This window comes from Pelecanus crispus, chromosome W (genome assembly GCF_030463565.1).
Source record: "Pelecanus crispus isolate bPelCri1 chromosome W, bPelCri1.pri, whole genome shotgun sequence".
Classification (NCBI taxonomy): domain Eukaryota; kingdom Metazoa; phylum Chordata; class Aves; order Pelecaniformes; family Pelecanidae; genus Pelecanus; species Pelecanus crispus.
Window position 1 is genome coordinate 11,393,058 of NC_134675.1, and position 17,960 is coordinate 11,411,017.

General features: G+C 48.3%; 1 protein-coding gene across 3 annotated transcripts in view; it reads left to right on the forward strand.

Annotated features, from left to right (window-relative positions):
- The first annotated feature begins 337 nt into the window (after positions 1-337).
- Positions 338-17,960, forward strand: part of LOC142596527 (protein FAM219A-like) — a 97,076-nt gene continuing 79,453 nt past the window's right edge. For all 3 annotated transcript variants that reach the window (XM_075725676.1, XM_075725677.1, XM_075725678.1), the window contains exon 1: positions 338-397. In XM_075725676.1, coding sequence (XP_075581791.1) covers positions 338-397 — 60 coding nt within the window. The remainder of the gene's footprint in view (positions 398-17,960) is intronic.

The following is a 17,960-nucleotide window of genomic DNA, read 5'->3' on the forward strand; positions in this document are numbered from 1 at the left end:
AAGCGTTCCTTCCCTCCCACCTACCCCTGAAGTGTCCCCGCTCCCCCTGAGGAAGGGAATGGTACGTCCCAGCGGCAGCAGGGTGGAGGCCGCGGGGAACCGAGCATCCGGGCCCTGGAATTATTGCCAGAGGTCCCGCCCTTTTCATGAATATGCAAGTATAGGGAGGGGCGGTGGCCGGACCCGGAAGCGGCGTGACTGAGTCACTTCGGCGGTGAGTGGCCGCGGTGATGAGGCAGCACCTGTGGTAGCATCTGCGGTGGGTGTCGTCGTCTTTTGGCCCTTGAGGAGTCTCCCCGCGTTCGCTCTTCTTTTTTCCCGCCTCACCTCCACCACCATGATGGAGGAGATAGACCGGTTCCAGGTGCCCGCTGTTCGCGCCGAGATGCAGCCGCTGGTGAGGGGCGGGTGTGGCCGTGCTGTCTCTGGGAGCTGCCGCCTCGCTAGGAGGCTGGGAGGGGTGGCGGTGGTGCGGGGGTGGCGGCGGTGCGGGGGTGGCGGCTCTGAAGTCGGGCCCGCGCGCCGCGATCGTTATGTAATGTCCGTCCCCTCAGCGCCCCTACTGAGCCCTGGGGCCGTGCCCAGTGGCGGCTGCTGTGTCATCTCGGGGCGCCCGTGGTCACGGCTGTCTGCCCGGCCTTTCCGTCGTGCTCTTTTCCTCCCCCGGTATGTCTCTGGGTGCTGTCGGTAGCAACGGCAGAAGCCGCCTGCGGGGAGGGTGGGGGCAGGCGGGCGGCAGCGGCTCTGCTCCTGTCTCGGTTGAAACATCGCTTCTCCAAATGTAGCGGCGTCCCGGAGCGCCTTAGCCTGGCTGGCGCATGGGGTGGGTGTTTCCCGCCGCCTCGGCCGGTGGGCTCCAGCGCTGGGGAGGGGAGTGCCCCGGGAGGGTGGGAAGCGGCGGTAAGACTGGAGCCCGTCCGAGAAAGGATGGCTAGCCAGAACAGCTGGAGGCGCAGAGGACTGGTGGGGGTTTAGTTCATTCTTAAAATATACGTGAGATCTGGGGGAAGAATTACGCAGTGTTTGTGTGCAGTCTGGTCTGAGAGGTGCTTCCCAAGGACGGGATACCTGCACGGGATGGGTGTTAAATACGTGTGTCTGGTGTGAGTTGTGGTATGAAGCTGCAGGATGCTCTCCGTGGCTGATTTCATAGCCGTTGCTCTTAGTGCAAAACTGCTATTAGATACTCATTTTGTGAAAAATCCAGGTGTTTTGCAAAGAAACATCTCTGTCAAATTACAGTTTTGCTCACATAAAATTCTTTATGTAAAAAAGCTATCTGTGAGGGGTTGTGTTTTGGGTTTTTTTCCCTGTGCCAGGGTATGCGTCTTTCATTTCAGGATGTTTTTTCACTTCATAGACACAATTATACTTGGTTAATGAGCTCTGAAGAAGTTGACATAATGGTTACACTACTACATGGGACCCTGGGGAATCTTGCCAAAGAAGGAAGTGTACAGGCTTGCGGGGCTTTGCAGCTGCATAAATGGGCAGGTAGAGTGGTCCTGGGCTTTTAGTAGCTTCTGAAATGACACTTATGAAGGAAGGCTAGCTGGCTGGCAGCCATGGGAGATGCTAGATCATCACCAAGTAGTCCAAGACTTCTTATGAGCATGTAGTTGCTTTGCTGTGATGCTACAGGCTTGCTTGTGTGTGTTGTGCCACAGCTGCATTCTGCAGAACACTTGAATGTGTTTATCTGTTTAGATTTCCCATCTGGGAAAGGTTTCCTTGTGTGTTCTTTTCTGCTTACTCCAGTCTGCTTCACTCTAGCTTGAAGGCGCATTGTTATGCATAACCTGGGACCTGTTGAAATACAGTTCCCCTTGGTATTAAAGTGAAAGCTGGATAACGGGCTGATTCTCTCAAGGTGTTGATTCCCTTTGGCACCTGGACTAAGCAAATTCCATCTCAGCATCCGATTGTGTGAGACAGTGATATGAAATATTTGGAGAAGTGGAAAGAACTTTAATGAAATACTTGTACAGATCATTTTGGCAGCAAGTGAGGATAGGTTATTGGCAGGTTCATGTTAGCACTGAAGATACTACTGAGATTTCCAGTATATCAAACTGTACATTATTTAGACTTGATGTACTAATCCTTGTTTACTTGTTGCAGCTAGTGTTTGCAAAAAGTTAAGAACAAAATAATTGTCTTGTGAATAGAAAGACTCTCCTATGAAGGTCTACAAACTCAAATTATCCCTTAGTGGCAAGAAAAACACTTTTCTTATGGTGGGAGTGTTGAAAAATTGTGAAAATATTTTTAGCATGGTGGTTGGTTGGCTTTTTTTTTAAGCTTCTAACCTCTGTGGTGGGGAAGAAAACTGTTCATAAAAACTGATGTAGACTTGTTGCTTCCCCTACTTGTGTGTGTGGTTTTTTGGTGTGGTTTGTTTTGTTTGGTGTTTGTGTGGTTGGTTTGTTTTTTTTTGTTTGGTCAAGCACAGGCAGCAGACATGACAAGGCTGGCCCTTTTTATTCATGTTGAGGTCAGTAGGCATGATAGTGAGACTAGCAAGTTAGGAAAAGCTGTTGGCAGACAAAAAAAAAAGTATTTTCTAGAAACCCCATGATAATAGTAGAGGAGTGGAATTGGCATATGTTTGCACGGCTGTGGAGTGACCAGAACCCAAAGAGGTTGTCTGGTCCAGCCCTGCTGTCACAGGGTAGGATGGTATTCTATGCAGCTGTGATAGTAAGCTTAAGAAGTAGGTTTCCTTCCCCTCTTCAGTAGCCAAGAACTAGGAAATTTTCACAAAGGGATTTAACACTTGCATTAAAAGAATGTTCTGAACCTGTGCTTCGGGGTTTCAGTTGATTTTTTTAAGTAATGGAGTTCATAGTGAAACCTTTTGTATGTCAGGGGCTGTTGCTGTGACTGGATGTGTGGGATTCTTCTGTGCACCTGGAAATGCTGGCATTGGACTCATAAGTGGGACAGAACAAGTCTGGTACAGCACTTCCAGTGGCTCTGTCTGCTTTGTAGCTTCTGCCCTATATCTTGCAAGTAGGGACTGGATGCTTGCAAGAATGCTTGCAGTTCAGAAGCTGGCTGGGGTTTATCATAGTAGTCTGCTTCGGTAACAAAATTCTGCCCAATACTGCTGCTTTGTTCTATTACAGTTACCATTTCTCCCTTCCCTCCCCCCACCCCATCCCACAATTTCAAGTACAGAATAATCTTAGCATCTTGAGACTATATTGTTTTCTGTTGTGTTGTATTTTTTTTTCCCTCTCTTCTCCCAGTGTAAAAGCTTTCAGTTCCACATGGTCTCAGGGACAGATGGGTCACCTAGGTTCGAAGGGGGAAGGGGATATAACGAGGCTCGCTAGTGAGGAGCACAGGGGTGGCATGGCAACATTGGGAGTGAAATTGATAGCCCGGATCAAGTGCATCTACACCAATGCAGGCAGCATGGGCAACAAACAGGAGGAGCAGGAAGCCCTTGTGCTGCAGGATAGCTATGACATAGTCACCATGACAGAAACATGGTGGGACGACTCTGTCGTGGTTTAGCCCCGGCAAGCAACTAAGCACCACGCAGCTGCTTGCTCACTCCCCCTACCCTGATGGGATGGGGGAGAGAATCGGAGGAGTAAGAGTGAGAAAACTCCTGGGTTGAGATAAGAACAGTTTAATAATTGAAAGAAAGTAAAATAGTAATGATAACAACAACAATATAATAATGATGATAATATACAAAGCAAGTGATGCAAAATGCAATTGCTCACCACCTGCCGACCGATACCCAGACAGTTTCCCGAGCAGTGATCGCTGCTCCCTGGCCCACCCCCCCCCCAGCTTATATACTGAGCATGATGTCATATGGTATGGAATATCCCCTTTGGTCAGTTTGGATCACCTATTCTGGCTGTGCCCCCTCCCAGTTTCTTGTGCACCTGGCAGAGCATGGGAAGCTGAAAAGTCCTTGACTAGCATAAGCAGTACTTAGCAACAACTAAAACATCGGTGTGTTATCAACGTTCTTTTCCTGCTAGCACTATGCCTGCTACTAGGAAGACAATTAACACTATTCCAGCCGAAACCCGGACAGACTCTCATGACTGGAGTGCTGCACTGGGTGGCTATAAGCTCTTCAGAAGGGATAGGCAGGGAAGGAGAGGCGGTGGGGTGGCTCTGTATGTTAGGGAGTGTTTTGACTGTATAGAGCTCGGCAGTCGTGTTGATAAGGGCGAGTGCTTATGGGTAAGGATGAGGGGGAAGGCCAGCAAGGCAGATGTCCAGCTGGGAGTCTGTTATAGACCACCCAACCAGGATGTAGAGGTAGATGAAGTGTTCCACAAGCGGCTGGCAGAAGTCTTGCAGTCGCTAGCCCTTGTTCTCGTGGGGGACTTCAACTTGCCGGACATCTGCTGGAAATACCATACAGCAGAGAGGCAACAGTCTCGGAGGTTCCTAGAGTGTGTGGAGGATAACTTTCTGATGCAGCTGGTAAGCGAGCCTACCGGGGAGGTGCCTCGCTTGACCTGCTGTTTACTAATAGAGAAGGGCTTGTGGGAGATGTTGTGGTCGGAGGCCGTCTTGGGCTTAGCGACCACGATATGATAGAGTTCTTGATTCTGGGCGATGTAAAGAGGAGGGGCAGCAAAACTGTTACCGTGGAATTCCGGAGGGCAGACTTTGGCCTGTTCAGGACGCTGGTTGGGAAAGTCCCTTGGGAGGCAGTCCTGAAAGGCAAAGGGGTCCAGGAAGGCTGGGCCTTCTTCAAGAAGGAAGTCTTAAGGGCGCAGGAGCGGGCTGTCCCCATGTGCTGTAAGACCAACCAGCGGGGAAGACGACCGGCCTGGCTGAATAGGGAGCTTTTGCTGGGACTCAGGGAGAAAAGGAGAGTCTACCGCCTTTGGAAGAAGGGGCGGGCAACTCAGGAAGAGTACAGGGATCTTGTTAGGTCATGCAGGGAGGAAATTAGAAAAGCAAAAGCCCAGCAAGAACTCAATCTGGCCACTGTTGTAAAAGATAATAAAAAATGTTTTTATAATTACATCAGCAATAAAAGGAGAGCCAAGGAGAATCTCCATCCTTTGCTGGGTGTGGTGGGGAACACTGTCACCAAGGATGAGGAAAAGGCTGAGGTACTTAATGCCTTCTTTGCCTCTGTGTTTAATAGCCAGACCAGTCATCCCCAGGGTACTCAGCCCCCTGAGCTGGAAGACAGGGATGGGGAGCAGAATGGAGCCCTCATAGTCCAGGAGGAAGCAGTTAATGACCTGCTATGCCACCTGGACGCTCACAAGTCTATGGGGCCAGATGGGATCCACCCGAGAGTATTGAGGGAGCTGGCAGAGGAGCTCACCAAGCCACTTTCCATCATCTATCAGCAGTCCTGGTTAACAGGGTAGGTCCCTAATGACTGGAGGCTTGCAAATGCAATGCCCATCTACAAGAAGGGCTGGAAGGAGGACCCGGGAAACTACAGGCCTGTCAGCCTGACCTTGGTGCCAGGGAAAGATTATGGAGAGGTTCATATTGAGGGAACTCAAAAGGCATGTGCAGGTCAACCAGGGGATCAGGCCCAGCCAGCATGGGTTCATGAAAGGCAGGTCCTGCTTGACCAACCTGACCTCCTTTTATGACCTGGTGAGCCGCCTGGTGGATGAAGGAAAGGCTGTGGATGTCATCTACCTGGACTTTAGCAAAGCCTTTGACACAGTCTCCCATAGCATTCTCCTTGGGAAGCTGGCAGCTCATGGCTTGGATGGGCGTACTCTTCGCTGGGTAAAAAAACTGTTTGGGTGGCCGAGCCCAGAGAGTAGTGGTGAATGGAGTTAAGTCCAGTTGGCGACCGGTCACGAGCAGTGTTCCCCAGGGCTCTGTTTTGGGGCCAGCCTTGTTTAATAACTTTATCAATGATCTGGATGAGGGGATTGAGTGCACCCTCAGTAAGTTTGCAGATGACACCAAGTTGGGTGGGAGTGTCGATCTGCTGGAGGGCAGGATGGCCCTGCAGAGGGACCTGGACAGGCTGGATTGATGGGCCGAGGCCAACTGTATGAGGTTTAACAAGGCTACGTGCTGGGTCCTGCACTTGGGTCACAACAACCCCATGCAGCGCTACAGGCTTGGGGAAGAGTGGCTGGAAAGCTGCCTGGCTGAAAATAACCTGGGGGTGTTGGTTGACAGCCGGCTGAACATGAGCAAGCAGTGTGCCCAGGTGGCCAAGAAGGCCAACAGTATCCTGGCTTGTATCAGGAATAGTGTGGCCAGCAGGAGCAGGGAGGTCATTGTGCCCCTGTACTCGGTGCTGGTGAGGCCGCACCTGGAATACTGTGTCCAGTTTTGGCTTCCTCAATATAAGAAAGACATTGAGGTGCTGGAGCGTGTCCAGAGAAGGGCAACGAATCTGGTGAAGGGTCTGGAGCACAGGCCTTATGAGGAGCGGCTGAGGGAACTGGGGTTGTTTAGCCTGGAGAAGAGGAGGCTGAGGGGAGACCTTATCGCTCTCTACAACTACCTGAAAGGAGGTTGTAGTGAGGTGGATGTTGGTCTCTTCTCCCGAGTAGATAGCGATAGGACAAGAGGAAATGGCTTCAAGCTGCACCAGGGGAGATTTAGATTGGATATTAGGAAAAATTTATTCACGGAAAGGGTAGTCAAGCATTGGAACAGGCTGCCCAGAGAGGTGGTGGAGCCACCATCCCTGGAGGTGTTCAAAAAGCGGGTAGATGTGGCAGTTTGGGATGTGGTGTATTGGGCATGGTGGTGTTGGGTTGATGATTGGACTGATGATCCTAGAGGTCCTGTCCAACCTTAATGATTCCTACTTTTTGCTTTCATTAAAAATAATCCAGCCACCAAGCCAGGAAACATGAAATTATTACTCTACCCTTAACTGTTTTAGTGGTAGACTTGGTAATGTTATGTTAATGGTTGGACTGGATGATCTTAAAGGTCTTTTCCAACCTAAACGATTCTATGATCCTATCCCATGTTGAAGGACAAAGGAGTCTGGCAGTGTTTTCCACATCCAAAGGGCTGAGGTACAAGTTTGTTTTCCAGGTGTAACCCAAGAGCTGTTGTGAACTGCTGCTAAAGCTATCAAAACCAGTTTTGAAACATCATCCCCTGCTGAAAGCAAATAGAGAAGAGAAGGTCCCTTGCCTGGTCTGAAGTGCATACACTATGAAAAAACATTTTTTATCCTGTTTAGGCTGGAGGGTGTCCTAGGAGAGCACTGTTCCCACCCATAATAAATTGCTTCTCATTTTCTGGTAATATGCCCTGTTCACTGATGGGTCCTGTCGTCTTGTGGGAAAGCATCGGAGGTGGAAAGCTGCTGTATGGAGTCCTATAAGACAAGTCGCAGAAACTGCTGAAGGAGAAGGGGAGTCGAGTCAGTTTGCAGAGGTGAAAGCCATCCAGCTGGCTTTAGATATTGCTGAAAGAGAAAAGTGGCCAGTCCTTTATCTCTATACTGACTCATGGATGGTGGCAAATGCCCTGTGGGGGTGGCTGCAGCAATGGAAGCAGAGCAACTGGCAGCGCAGGGACAAACCCATCTGGGCTGCCACACTGTGGCAAGATATTACTGCCCAGGTAGAGAACCTGGTTGTAGACGTATGTCACATAGATGCTCACATACCCAAGAGTGGGGCCACTGAAGAACATCAACTAGCAGGTGGATCAGGCTGCTAAGATTGAAGTGGCTCAGGTGGATCTGGACTGGCAACATCAGGGTGAATTACTGTCGTGGTTTAGCCCCAGCCAGCAACTAAGCACCACGCAGCCGCTCGCTCACTCCCCCTACCCCCATGGGATGGGGGAGAGAATTGGAGGAGTAAGAGTGAGAAACACTCCTGGGCTGAGATAAGAACAGTTTAATAATTGAAATAAAGTAAAATAGTAATGCTAATAGTAACAGTATAATAATGATAATAATAATAATGATACACGAAGCAAGTGATGCACAATGCAATTGCTCACCACCCGCCGACCGATACCCAGACAGTTCCCGAGCAGCGATCGCTGCTCCCCGGCCAACCCCCCCCAGTTTATATACTGAGCATGACGTCATACGGTATGGAATAGCCCTTTGGGCAGTTTGGATCAACTATTCTGGCTGTGCCCCCTCCCAGTTTCTTGTGCGCCTGGCAGAGCATGGGAAGCTGAAAAAGTCCTTGACTAGCATAAGCAGTACTCAGCAACAACTACAAACATCAGCCTGTTATCAACATTCTTCTCCTACTAAATCCAAAACACAGCACTATGCCTGCTGTTAGGAAGAAAATTAACTCTATCCCAGCCGAAACCAGGACAGTATCCACCCCTTATTCTATACCATCTACGTCATGCACAGGCCCTCCCCTTTCCAATGTGTTCCAATTAATCACCACCCCTTTCCCTATCTTGATATACACACAGATATCATTCCCTTCGTCTATGGCCCATCCCTCTAAAATGTCCATTGAGTTCATTTAGCCCATGACTTTGGGTTCCATCTGTCATCACAGTCTTTCAGAGCAGGACAGGTGGTGTGCAGTGTTGGACTGTTGCATGCTGAAGTCAGTTCTCATTCCAACATGGTTTCATCAAAGTTCATTTTCCTTAGGCTGGGCAATTCTTACTGCAATACCATTGATGCGGCATATAGCAATCATAATATATAGTATTATATACTTAATATTAACCTACTATATTATTATATTAACATGCAGTTAAGAGATAACATATAGTTAAGAGATAACATACAGTATTATAAAGCAATTAATATTATACAATTCAGTTCATTGGCTATTTTCACCCAAAATCAAATTCCCTTGAGGTACACATTGGGCTTCCCCATCCTTTCGCATCACCCACCAAGTGCACCCAGGTCCTTGAGCAAAAGCAATCCCACGAATGGGTTTGCCTTTGCCAGAGGGGGAAGTAACCCAGACTGTCTTCCCCAGCATATTTTTCATGTGCACTACAGGAACTTTATCTCCTTCTACAGTACGTAGAAGTTTTGATTGGGCAGGGCCAGCTCGATTGGCAGATCCCCTGGTGTTGACTAACCAGGTGGCTTTTGCTAAATGTGTATCCCAATGTTTAAACGTCCCACCACCCATTGCTCTCAGGGTAGTCTTTAACAATCCATTGTATCGCTCAATTTTCCCGGAGGCTGGTGCATGGTAAGGGATGTGATATACCCACTCAATGCCGTGCTCTTTGGCCCAGGTGTCTATGAGGTTGTTTCGGAAATGAGTCCCGTTGTCTGACTCGATTCTTTCTGGGGTGCCATGTCGCCACAGGACTTGCTTTTCAAGGCCCAGGATGGTGTTCCGGGCGGTGGCATGGGGCACAGGATATGTTTCCAGCCATCCAGTGGTTGCTTCCACCATGGTGAGCACATAGCGCTTGCCCTGGCGGGTCTGTGGGAGCGTGATGTAATCAATCTGCCAGGCCTCCCCATATTTATATTTTAGCCATCGTTCACTATACCCAAGGGGCTTGAACTGCTTGGCTTGCTTGATTGCAGCGCATGTTTCACACTCATGAATAACCTGTGCAATACTGTCCATAGTTAAGTCCACCCCTCGATCACGAGCCCATTTATACGTTGCATCCCTTCCTTGATGGCCTGAGGCATCATGGGCCCACCGAGCTATAAATAATTCACCCTTATGTTGCCATTCCAAATCCACCTGAGCCACTTCAATCTTAGCAGCCTGATCTACTTGCTGGTTGTTTTGATGTTCTTCAGTGGCCCGACTCTTAGGTACATGAGCATCTACATGACGAACTTTTACAACCAGGTTCTCTACCCGGGCAGCAATATCTTGCCACAATGCGGCAGCCCAGATTGGTTTGCCTCTGCGCTGCCAGTTGCTCTGCTTCCATTGCTGCAGCCACCCCCACAGGGCATTTGCCACCATCCATGAGTCAGTATAGAGATAAAGGACTGGCCACTTTTCTCTTTCAGCAATATCTAAAGCCAGCTGGATGGCTTTCACCTCTGCAAACTGACTCGACTCCCCTTCTCCTTCAGCAGTTTCTGCGACTTGTCGTATAGGACTCCATACAGCAGCTTTCCACCTCCGATGCTTTCCCACGAGACGACAGGACCCATCAGTGAACAGGGCATATTGCTTTTCATTTTCTGGCAATTTATTATACAGTGGGGCCTCTTCAGCACGTGTCACCTCCTCCTCTGGTGATATTCTAATGTTTTTTCCTTCTGGCCAGTCCATGATCACTTCCAGGATTCCTGGGCGACTGGGGTTTCCTATTCAAGCCCGTTGTGTGATCAATGCAACCCACTTACTCCATGTAGCATCAGTTGCATGATGTGTAGAGGGGACCCTCCCTTTGAACATCCAGCCCAACACCGGCAGTCGGGGTGCCAGCAGGAGCTGTGCTTCAGTACCAACCACTTCTGAAGCAGCTCGAACCCCTTCATATGCTGCCAGTATCTCTTTCTCAGTTGGAGTGTAGCGGGCTTCGGATCCTCTGTATCCCCGACTCCAAAACCCTAGGGGTCGACCTCGAGTCTCCCCCGGTGCTTTCTGCCAGAGGCTCCAGGTAGGGCCATTCTCCCCGGCTGCGGTGTAGAGCACATTTTTAATATCCTGCCCTGCCCGGACTGGCCCAAGGGCTACTGCATGAACTATCTCACGTTTAATTTGTTCAAAGGCTTGTTGTTGCTCAGGGCCCCATTTGAATTCGTTCTTCTTCCGGGTCACTTGATAGAGAGGGCTTACGATCTGGCTGTAATTTGGAATATGCATTCTCCAAAACCCCACAACGCCTAAGAAAGCTTGTGTTTCCTTTTTGCTAGTTGGTGGGGACATAGCTGTTATTTTGTTGATCACATCCATTGGGATCTGACGACGTCCATCTTGCCATTTTATTCCTAAAAACTGGATCTCCTGTGCAGGCCCCTTGACCTTACTCTGTTTTATGGCAAAACCAGCCTTCAGAAGGATTTGGACTATTTTCTTTCCCTTCTCAAAAACGTCTTCTGCTGTATTGCCCCACACAATGATGTCATCAATGTACTGCAGATGTTCTGGAGCTTCACCCTGTTCCAGTGCTGTCTGGATCAGTCTATGGCAAATGGTGGGGCTGTGCTTCCACCCCTGGGGCAGTCGGTTCCAGGTGTACTGAACACCCCTCCAGGTAAAAGCAAACTGGGGTCTGCACTCTGCTGCCAAAGGGATGGAGAAAAATGCATTAGCAATATCAATTGTGGCATACCACTTAGCTGCCTTTGACTCCAGTTCATATTGAAGTTCTAGCATGTCTGGCACGGCAGCACTCAGCGGCGGTGTAACTTCGTTCAGGCCACGATAGTCCACTGTTAGTCTCCACTCCCCATTAGACTTTCGCACTGGCCATATGGGACTGTTAAAGGGTGAGCGAGTCTTGCTGATCACTCCCTGGCTCTCCAGTCGACGAATCAGGTTATGGATGGGAATCAGGGAGTCTCGGTTGGTGCGATATTGCCGCCTGTGCACAGTTGTGGTAGCAATCGGCACCTGTTGTTCCTCAACCTTCAGCAACCCTACAATCGAAGGGTCCTCTGAGAGACCGGGCAAGGTGGACAACTGTTTAATTTCCTCTGTCTCCAAAGCAGCTATACCAAAAGCCCACCGGTACCCTTTTGGGTCCTTGAAATACCCTCTCCTGAGGTAGTCTATGCCAAGGATGCACAGAGCCTCTGGGCCAGTCACAATGGGGTGCTTTTGCCACTCATTCCCAGTTAGGCTCACTTCAGCTTCCAGTACAGTGAGCTGTTGGGATCCCCCTGTCACTCCAGAAATACAAATGGGTTCTGCCCCTCTATAGTTTGATGGCATTAGTGTGCACTGTGCACCAGTGTCCACTAGAGCCTTATACTCCTGTGGGTCTGACGTTCCAGGCCATCGAATCCACACAGTCCAGTAAACCCGGTTGTCCCTTTCCTCCACCTGGCTGGAGGCAGGGCCCCTCTAACACTGGTCACAGTATTCGTTGTTCACTTCCTGTAAATGTGAATCAAAAGTTCCCTGATCAAGGTCGGAAGTAAAATTAGCCCTCTTACTCTGTCTCGGGAACTGCTCACTGGAAACTGGAGCTGCAATTTTCCTGGGAGAACCGCCTTTTCTAATAGTTTTTCCTTGCGATTCACGCACCCGTGCCTCTAAGGTTGAGGTGGGTTTTCCATCCCACTTTCTCATGTCCTCTCCATAATCACGCAGGTAAAACCACAGGGTGCCCCGTGGTGTGTATCCTCTATATCCTCTCTCTTGAGCATAGGGACGTTGACTCCTAATGGCTGAGACACTGGTCCGTGCAGGTGGGGAGTAGGACAGATCCTCTCTGAGTTGTTGGAACTCTTGGCATATTTTTTCAGACAGTTTTTCCACAGCCGAGACACAGGCCCGTAGGGAGGAAGAGAGCTTTTCTTCGTAGTCCCGGAGTTGTCTAGCCACTTCATCCACCGTTGGTGCCTCGTCGTCTTTCCAGGCTAGTATTGCCAACGAGTTGGAATACGATGCTGGTGCGCTCCGTACCACCTTCCGCCACATGGATTGTGTGCACCTGACTTCATCTGGGTCTTTGGGTAACCGCTCATCATTCAGGTCACTGTAAATCACCTCCAGCACGCCTAATTCCCTCAGGTACTGGATACCTTTCTCTACGGTGGTCCATTTGCTTGGGCGGTATAAAACATCCTCCTTGAAGGGATACCTTTCCTTCACGCTTGACAGAAGTCGCCTCCAGAGGCTGAGCGGTTTTGCCCCTTTTCCAATTGCTTTGTCAATGCCCCCTTCCCTGGAAAGGGATCCCAGCTGCTTGGCTTCCCTACCCTCTAAATCCAGGCTACTGGCCCCGTTATCCCAGCATCGGAGCAGCCAGGTGATGATGTGCTCGCCTGGATGACGACCAAAATCTTTTCGCATATCTCGCAGCTCACTCAGGGATAGGGATCGGGTGGTCACCATCTCATTTATGGGTTCTTCCTCCTCTGGTTCTCGTGATGGCCCTGGTTCATCTTCATCCCTTACTAAACGAACTGATTTCCTCGTGTATTTTTTCTTCTGTATAGGGGCAACTGATACCGGCGCAGGTTGGTTCTCTGGTTTAGCCACAGTGTCTGTCACTGGGGTTTGAGTAGCCGCAGTGCTCATGGCTGTGGCTGGAGTAGCCACAGTGCCTGGGGCAGGGGTTTGAGTAGCTGCAAGGCCTGTAGTGGGGGTTGGAGTAGCCGTAGGGCCTGTAGTGGGGGTTTGAGTAGCCACAGTGCTTGTTGTTTTGTTATCAGATCCAGAGACCTTCTCTTTCTTTTGAGGGTACTGATTAGCGTTGACCACGGCTCGATAGGCATGGGCCAGTCCCCAGCATGTTGCAATGATTTGTGTCTCTCTGGAGCTACCAGGGTGACAACATACTTCTTCCAAATACTTTACTAATTCTTCAGGATTCTGCACTTGTTCAGGGGTGAAGTTCCAAAACACTGGAGGTCCCCACTGCCCTAGGTACTTGCGCATACGATCCCACACACCCTGCCACTCATAACTATCCAGCCTTGGGGTAGATCTCTGGATGGTATTTTTAAACTGCTTACTGACCTTTATCAAAATGGAAACAACATTCCCAAGAATTATCAATAGTAGTATCTTAACTGCCCAGGGGTGTTCAAGATACAGGAAAGTTGTTGTAATGAAGGAGGAAACATCATAGAAGAAAGCAGCAAAGGTGCCATTCTGTATTTCCTCCACAACAAGCCTCTCAGAGTAAGAAGTATAATTGCTAACTCTCTCTATGAGGTAGTACCCGAAGTACAGTAGTGACTTCTGTATGAAACCCAAATACCAAAGAATGCTCAAGGTCAGGGTTTTGATAAGGAGCCTCCCAAGCAAAAGATCATGAATCACTGCAGAGCATAGCACACTACACAAACTGACAGCAAGCTTTAACGCGTGCTGCAAAAAAAAAAACATGGTGCAGATCAGAAGAACTAATATCGTGACCGGCAACTGTTAACAGACTCCTTAATACACTCTGATTAATCTGTTGTTATCTCAAGCCCCACGTTGGGCGCCAAAAAGGACTGTCGTGGTTTAGCCCCAGCCAGCAACTAAGCACCACGCAGCCGCTCGCTCACTCCCCCTACCCTGATGGGATGGGGGAGAGAATTGGAGGAGTAAGAGTGAGAAACACTCCTGGGCTGAGATAAGAACAGTTTAATAATTGAAATAAAGTAAAATAGTAATGCTAATAGTAACAGTATAATAATGATAATAATAATAATGATACACGAAGCAAGTGATGCACAATGCAATTGCTCACCACCCGCCGACCGATACCCAGACAGTTCCCGAGCAGCGATCGCTGCTCCCCGGCCAACCCCCCCCAGTTTATATACTGAGCATGACGTCATACGGTATGGAATAGCCCTTTGGGCAGTTTGGATCAACTATTCTGGCTGTGCCCCCTCCCAGTTTCTTGTGCGCCTGGCAGAGCATGGGAAGCTGAAAAAGTCCTTGACTAGCATAAGCAGTACTCAGCAACAACTACAAACATCAGCCTGTTATCAACATTCTTCTCCTACTAAATCCAAAACACAGCACTATGCCTGCTGTTAGGAAGAAAATTAACTCTATCCCAGCCGAAACCAGGACAATTACTTATAGCTTGGTGGGCCCATGACACCTCAGGCCATCAAGGAAGGGATGCAACATTTAGATGGACTCGTGATCGAGGGGTGGACTTGACCATGGACAGTATTGCACAGGTGATTCATGAATGTGAAACATGCGCTGCAATCAAGCATGCCAAGCGGTTCAAGCCCCTCGGGTATAGTGAACGATGGCTGAAATATAAATATGGGGAGTCCTGGCAGGTTGATTATATCACACTCCCCCACAAACCCACCAAGGCAAGCGCTATGTGCTCACCATGGTGGAAGCAACCACCGGATGGCTGGAAACATATCCTGTGCCCCATGCCACTGCCCGGAACACCATCCTGGGCCTTGAAAAGCAAGTCCTGTGGTGACATGGCACCCCAGAAAGAATCGAGTCAGACAACGGGACTCATTTCCGAAACAACCTCATAGACACCTGGGCCAAAGAGCATGGCATTGAGTGGGTGTATCACATCCCTTAGCATGCACCAGCCTCCGGGAAAATTGAGCGATACGATGGATTGTTAAAGACTACCCTGAGAGCAGTGGGTGGTGGGACATTCAAACATTGGGATACACATTTAGCAAAAGCCACCTGGTTAGTCAACACCAGGGGATCTGCCAATCGAGCTGGCCCTGCCCAATCAAAACTTCTACGTACTGTAGAAGGAGATAAAGTCCCTGTAGTGCACATGAAAAATATGCTGGGGAAGACAGTCTGGGTGACCTCCCCCTCTGGCAAAGGCAGGCCCATTTGTGGGATTGCTTTTGCTCAAGGAACTGGGTGCACTTGGTGGGTGATGCGAAAGGATGGGGAAGTCCAATGTATACCTCAAGGGAATTTGATTTTGGGTGAAAATAGCCAATGAACTGAATTATATGATGTTAATTACTCTGTAATACTGTATGTTATCTGCTGTGTGTTATCTCTTACTGTATGTTATCTTTTAACTGTATGTTAATATAATAATATAGTATAATGTTAATATAATAATATAGTATGTTAATATATAATACTGCATGTTATGGGTTCTCTATGCCACATCAATGGTATTACAGTAAGAACTGTCCAGCTTAATGAAAATGAACTTTGATGAAACCGTGTTGGAATGAGTACTGGCTTCAGCATGCAACAATCCAACACCGCACCCCACCTCTCCTGCTCTGAAAGACTGTGATGAGGGATGGAACCCAAAGTCATGGACTAAATGAACTCAATGGACATTTTAGAGGGATGACCCATAGATGAAGGGAATGATATCTGTGTGTATATATCAAGATAGGGAAAGTGGTGGTGATTCATTAGAATGCATTGGAAAGGGGTAGGACCTGTGCATGACGTAGATGGTATAGAATAAGGGGTGGATACTGTCCTGGTTTCAGCTGGGATAGAGTTAATTTTCTTCCTAGTAGTGGGAATAGTGCTGTGTTTTGGATTTAGAATGAGAAGAATGCTGATAACACGCTGATGTTTTAGTTGTTGCTAAGTACTGCTTATGCTAGTCAAGGACTTTTTCAGCTTCCCATGCTCTGCCAGGTGCACAAGAAGCTGGGAGGGGGCACAGCCAGAATACTTGATCCAAACTGACCAAAGGGCTATTCCATACCATATGATGTCATGCTCAGTATATAAACTGGGGGGAGTTGGCTGGGGAGGAGCGATCGCTGCTCGGGAACTGTCTGGGTATCGGTCGGCGGGTGGTGAGCAATTGCATTTTGCATCACTTGCTTTGTATATTGTTGTTGTTGTTGTTGTTATTATATTGTTATTATCATCATTACTATTTTACTTTATTTCAATTATTAAACTGTTCTTATCTCAGCCCAGGAGTGTTTCTCACTCTTACTCTTCCCATTCTCTCCCTCATCCTATCCAGATAGGGGGAGTGAGTGAGCAGCTGTGTGGTGCTTAGTTGCTGGCTGGGGCTAAACCACTATACAGCTGCGCTGCAGTAGCTGAGATAGCACTGAGTCCCTCAGAGCACTGCATTTTTTTAGCCACGTGGAAGACATTTGCTTCTAAGCTACGCAAGGGTGTGTGCTAGTCATGCAGAGGTTCTATTGCCTCATGGTTACATGTCTTTGTTTACTAACATATTTGATCTGCTTCCAGTGAGGTTACTTGTGAAGAGTGAGTCTGGAGGGGAGATTCTTTTGATGTTTGCTTATTTGACTTGAGGGGTTTTTTTTGAGTTCTGAAGGATGTGTTTTGTAGATATCTCTGCAGGGGAGGCAGCGTGGAAAGCCAGGCACAAGTGTCTTTGCTTAAAAAATAGTGAAGAAAACTTGATTTCTTTTAATAGTCAGTTGCTGAACTGAACTGTAACTAAATTTCCAAGCAATCTCTCAGCTCTACAGATTACTGTGTAGAGTTTTATATCTTTCGGTTTTGTGCAAGGCAATGATTACTGGGGGCAGCCTTTAGAGCTCTTGCAGAGTAACAGGGGATTGCTACTCAGTTCCAACGCTGCCATGTTCCTTCCTAAAAAACTGTTTGGAAGGTATTCTGGGAAGAGGATTTTTTTGCATCCTGCTGCTGTTGGAAAAGTGTTTCAGACCAGAGGCCAACCCACACAGCTTGCCCTATTATCTGGTCTGTTCTTGCTTGAAAGAATTTTACTCAGTAAGCCTTTTTCAAATTGTTTTGGTGATTTCTGTAGGTGACTCCTATGCTGCTGTGGTGCTCTAGAGGCAACTGGAAACCAATGGAAGACCTCTACAATGCCCCTGTGAAAGCCATCAGATGAGAGTTTTAAATTATCTGTATGCCTTGGCTGTGCCTATATAATAAGTAAATGAATGGGTGGGCAAATGGAGACTTATGTGAAGAAGCCTCCAGATGCTTTTGGAGGGCTGTGTCTAAAGGAGCAACTACACAGGACTTATTAGAAAATAAGTATTTGTTTCAGGACAGTCACATCAAATATAGTAAATGTGTGAGTTAAAGTAGAAGCTTCTGCTAGACCATTGCTGGGTCAGCGTGTTGTGTGGAAAACACTGATGTAAAAAGTTGGTGCTGATTGATTGTAGTATTGCTGTGCCTTGGTTCTAGCTTCGAGCTGCTATGCAGGGTTTTGTCTCTCGAGGGCAAATAGCCCCAAAGGACTGAATGTGCAGTATTATTTCCTGGCCAATCTGTAAGGCACTTAGGGCTCTGAGCAAACTCTGAGAGACAGCCCTTTTATTCACAAACATCCATACAGTTGTGCTCAGCAGAGATTTGAGGCTTTCCTGCACAGGGAGTTGTTTTGGCTGAGACTTTTTCTTGATTAACATGTCAGTATTTTGCATGACAGTTCTGCAAATCAGCTAGTTTACTTTCAAAGATATCGCTAAACATGCCTTT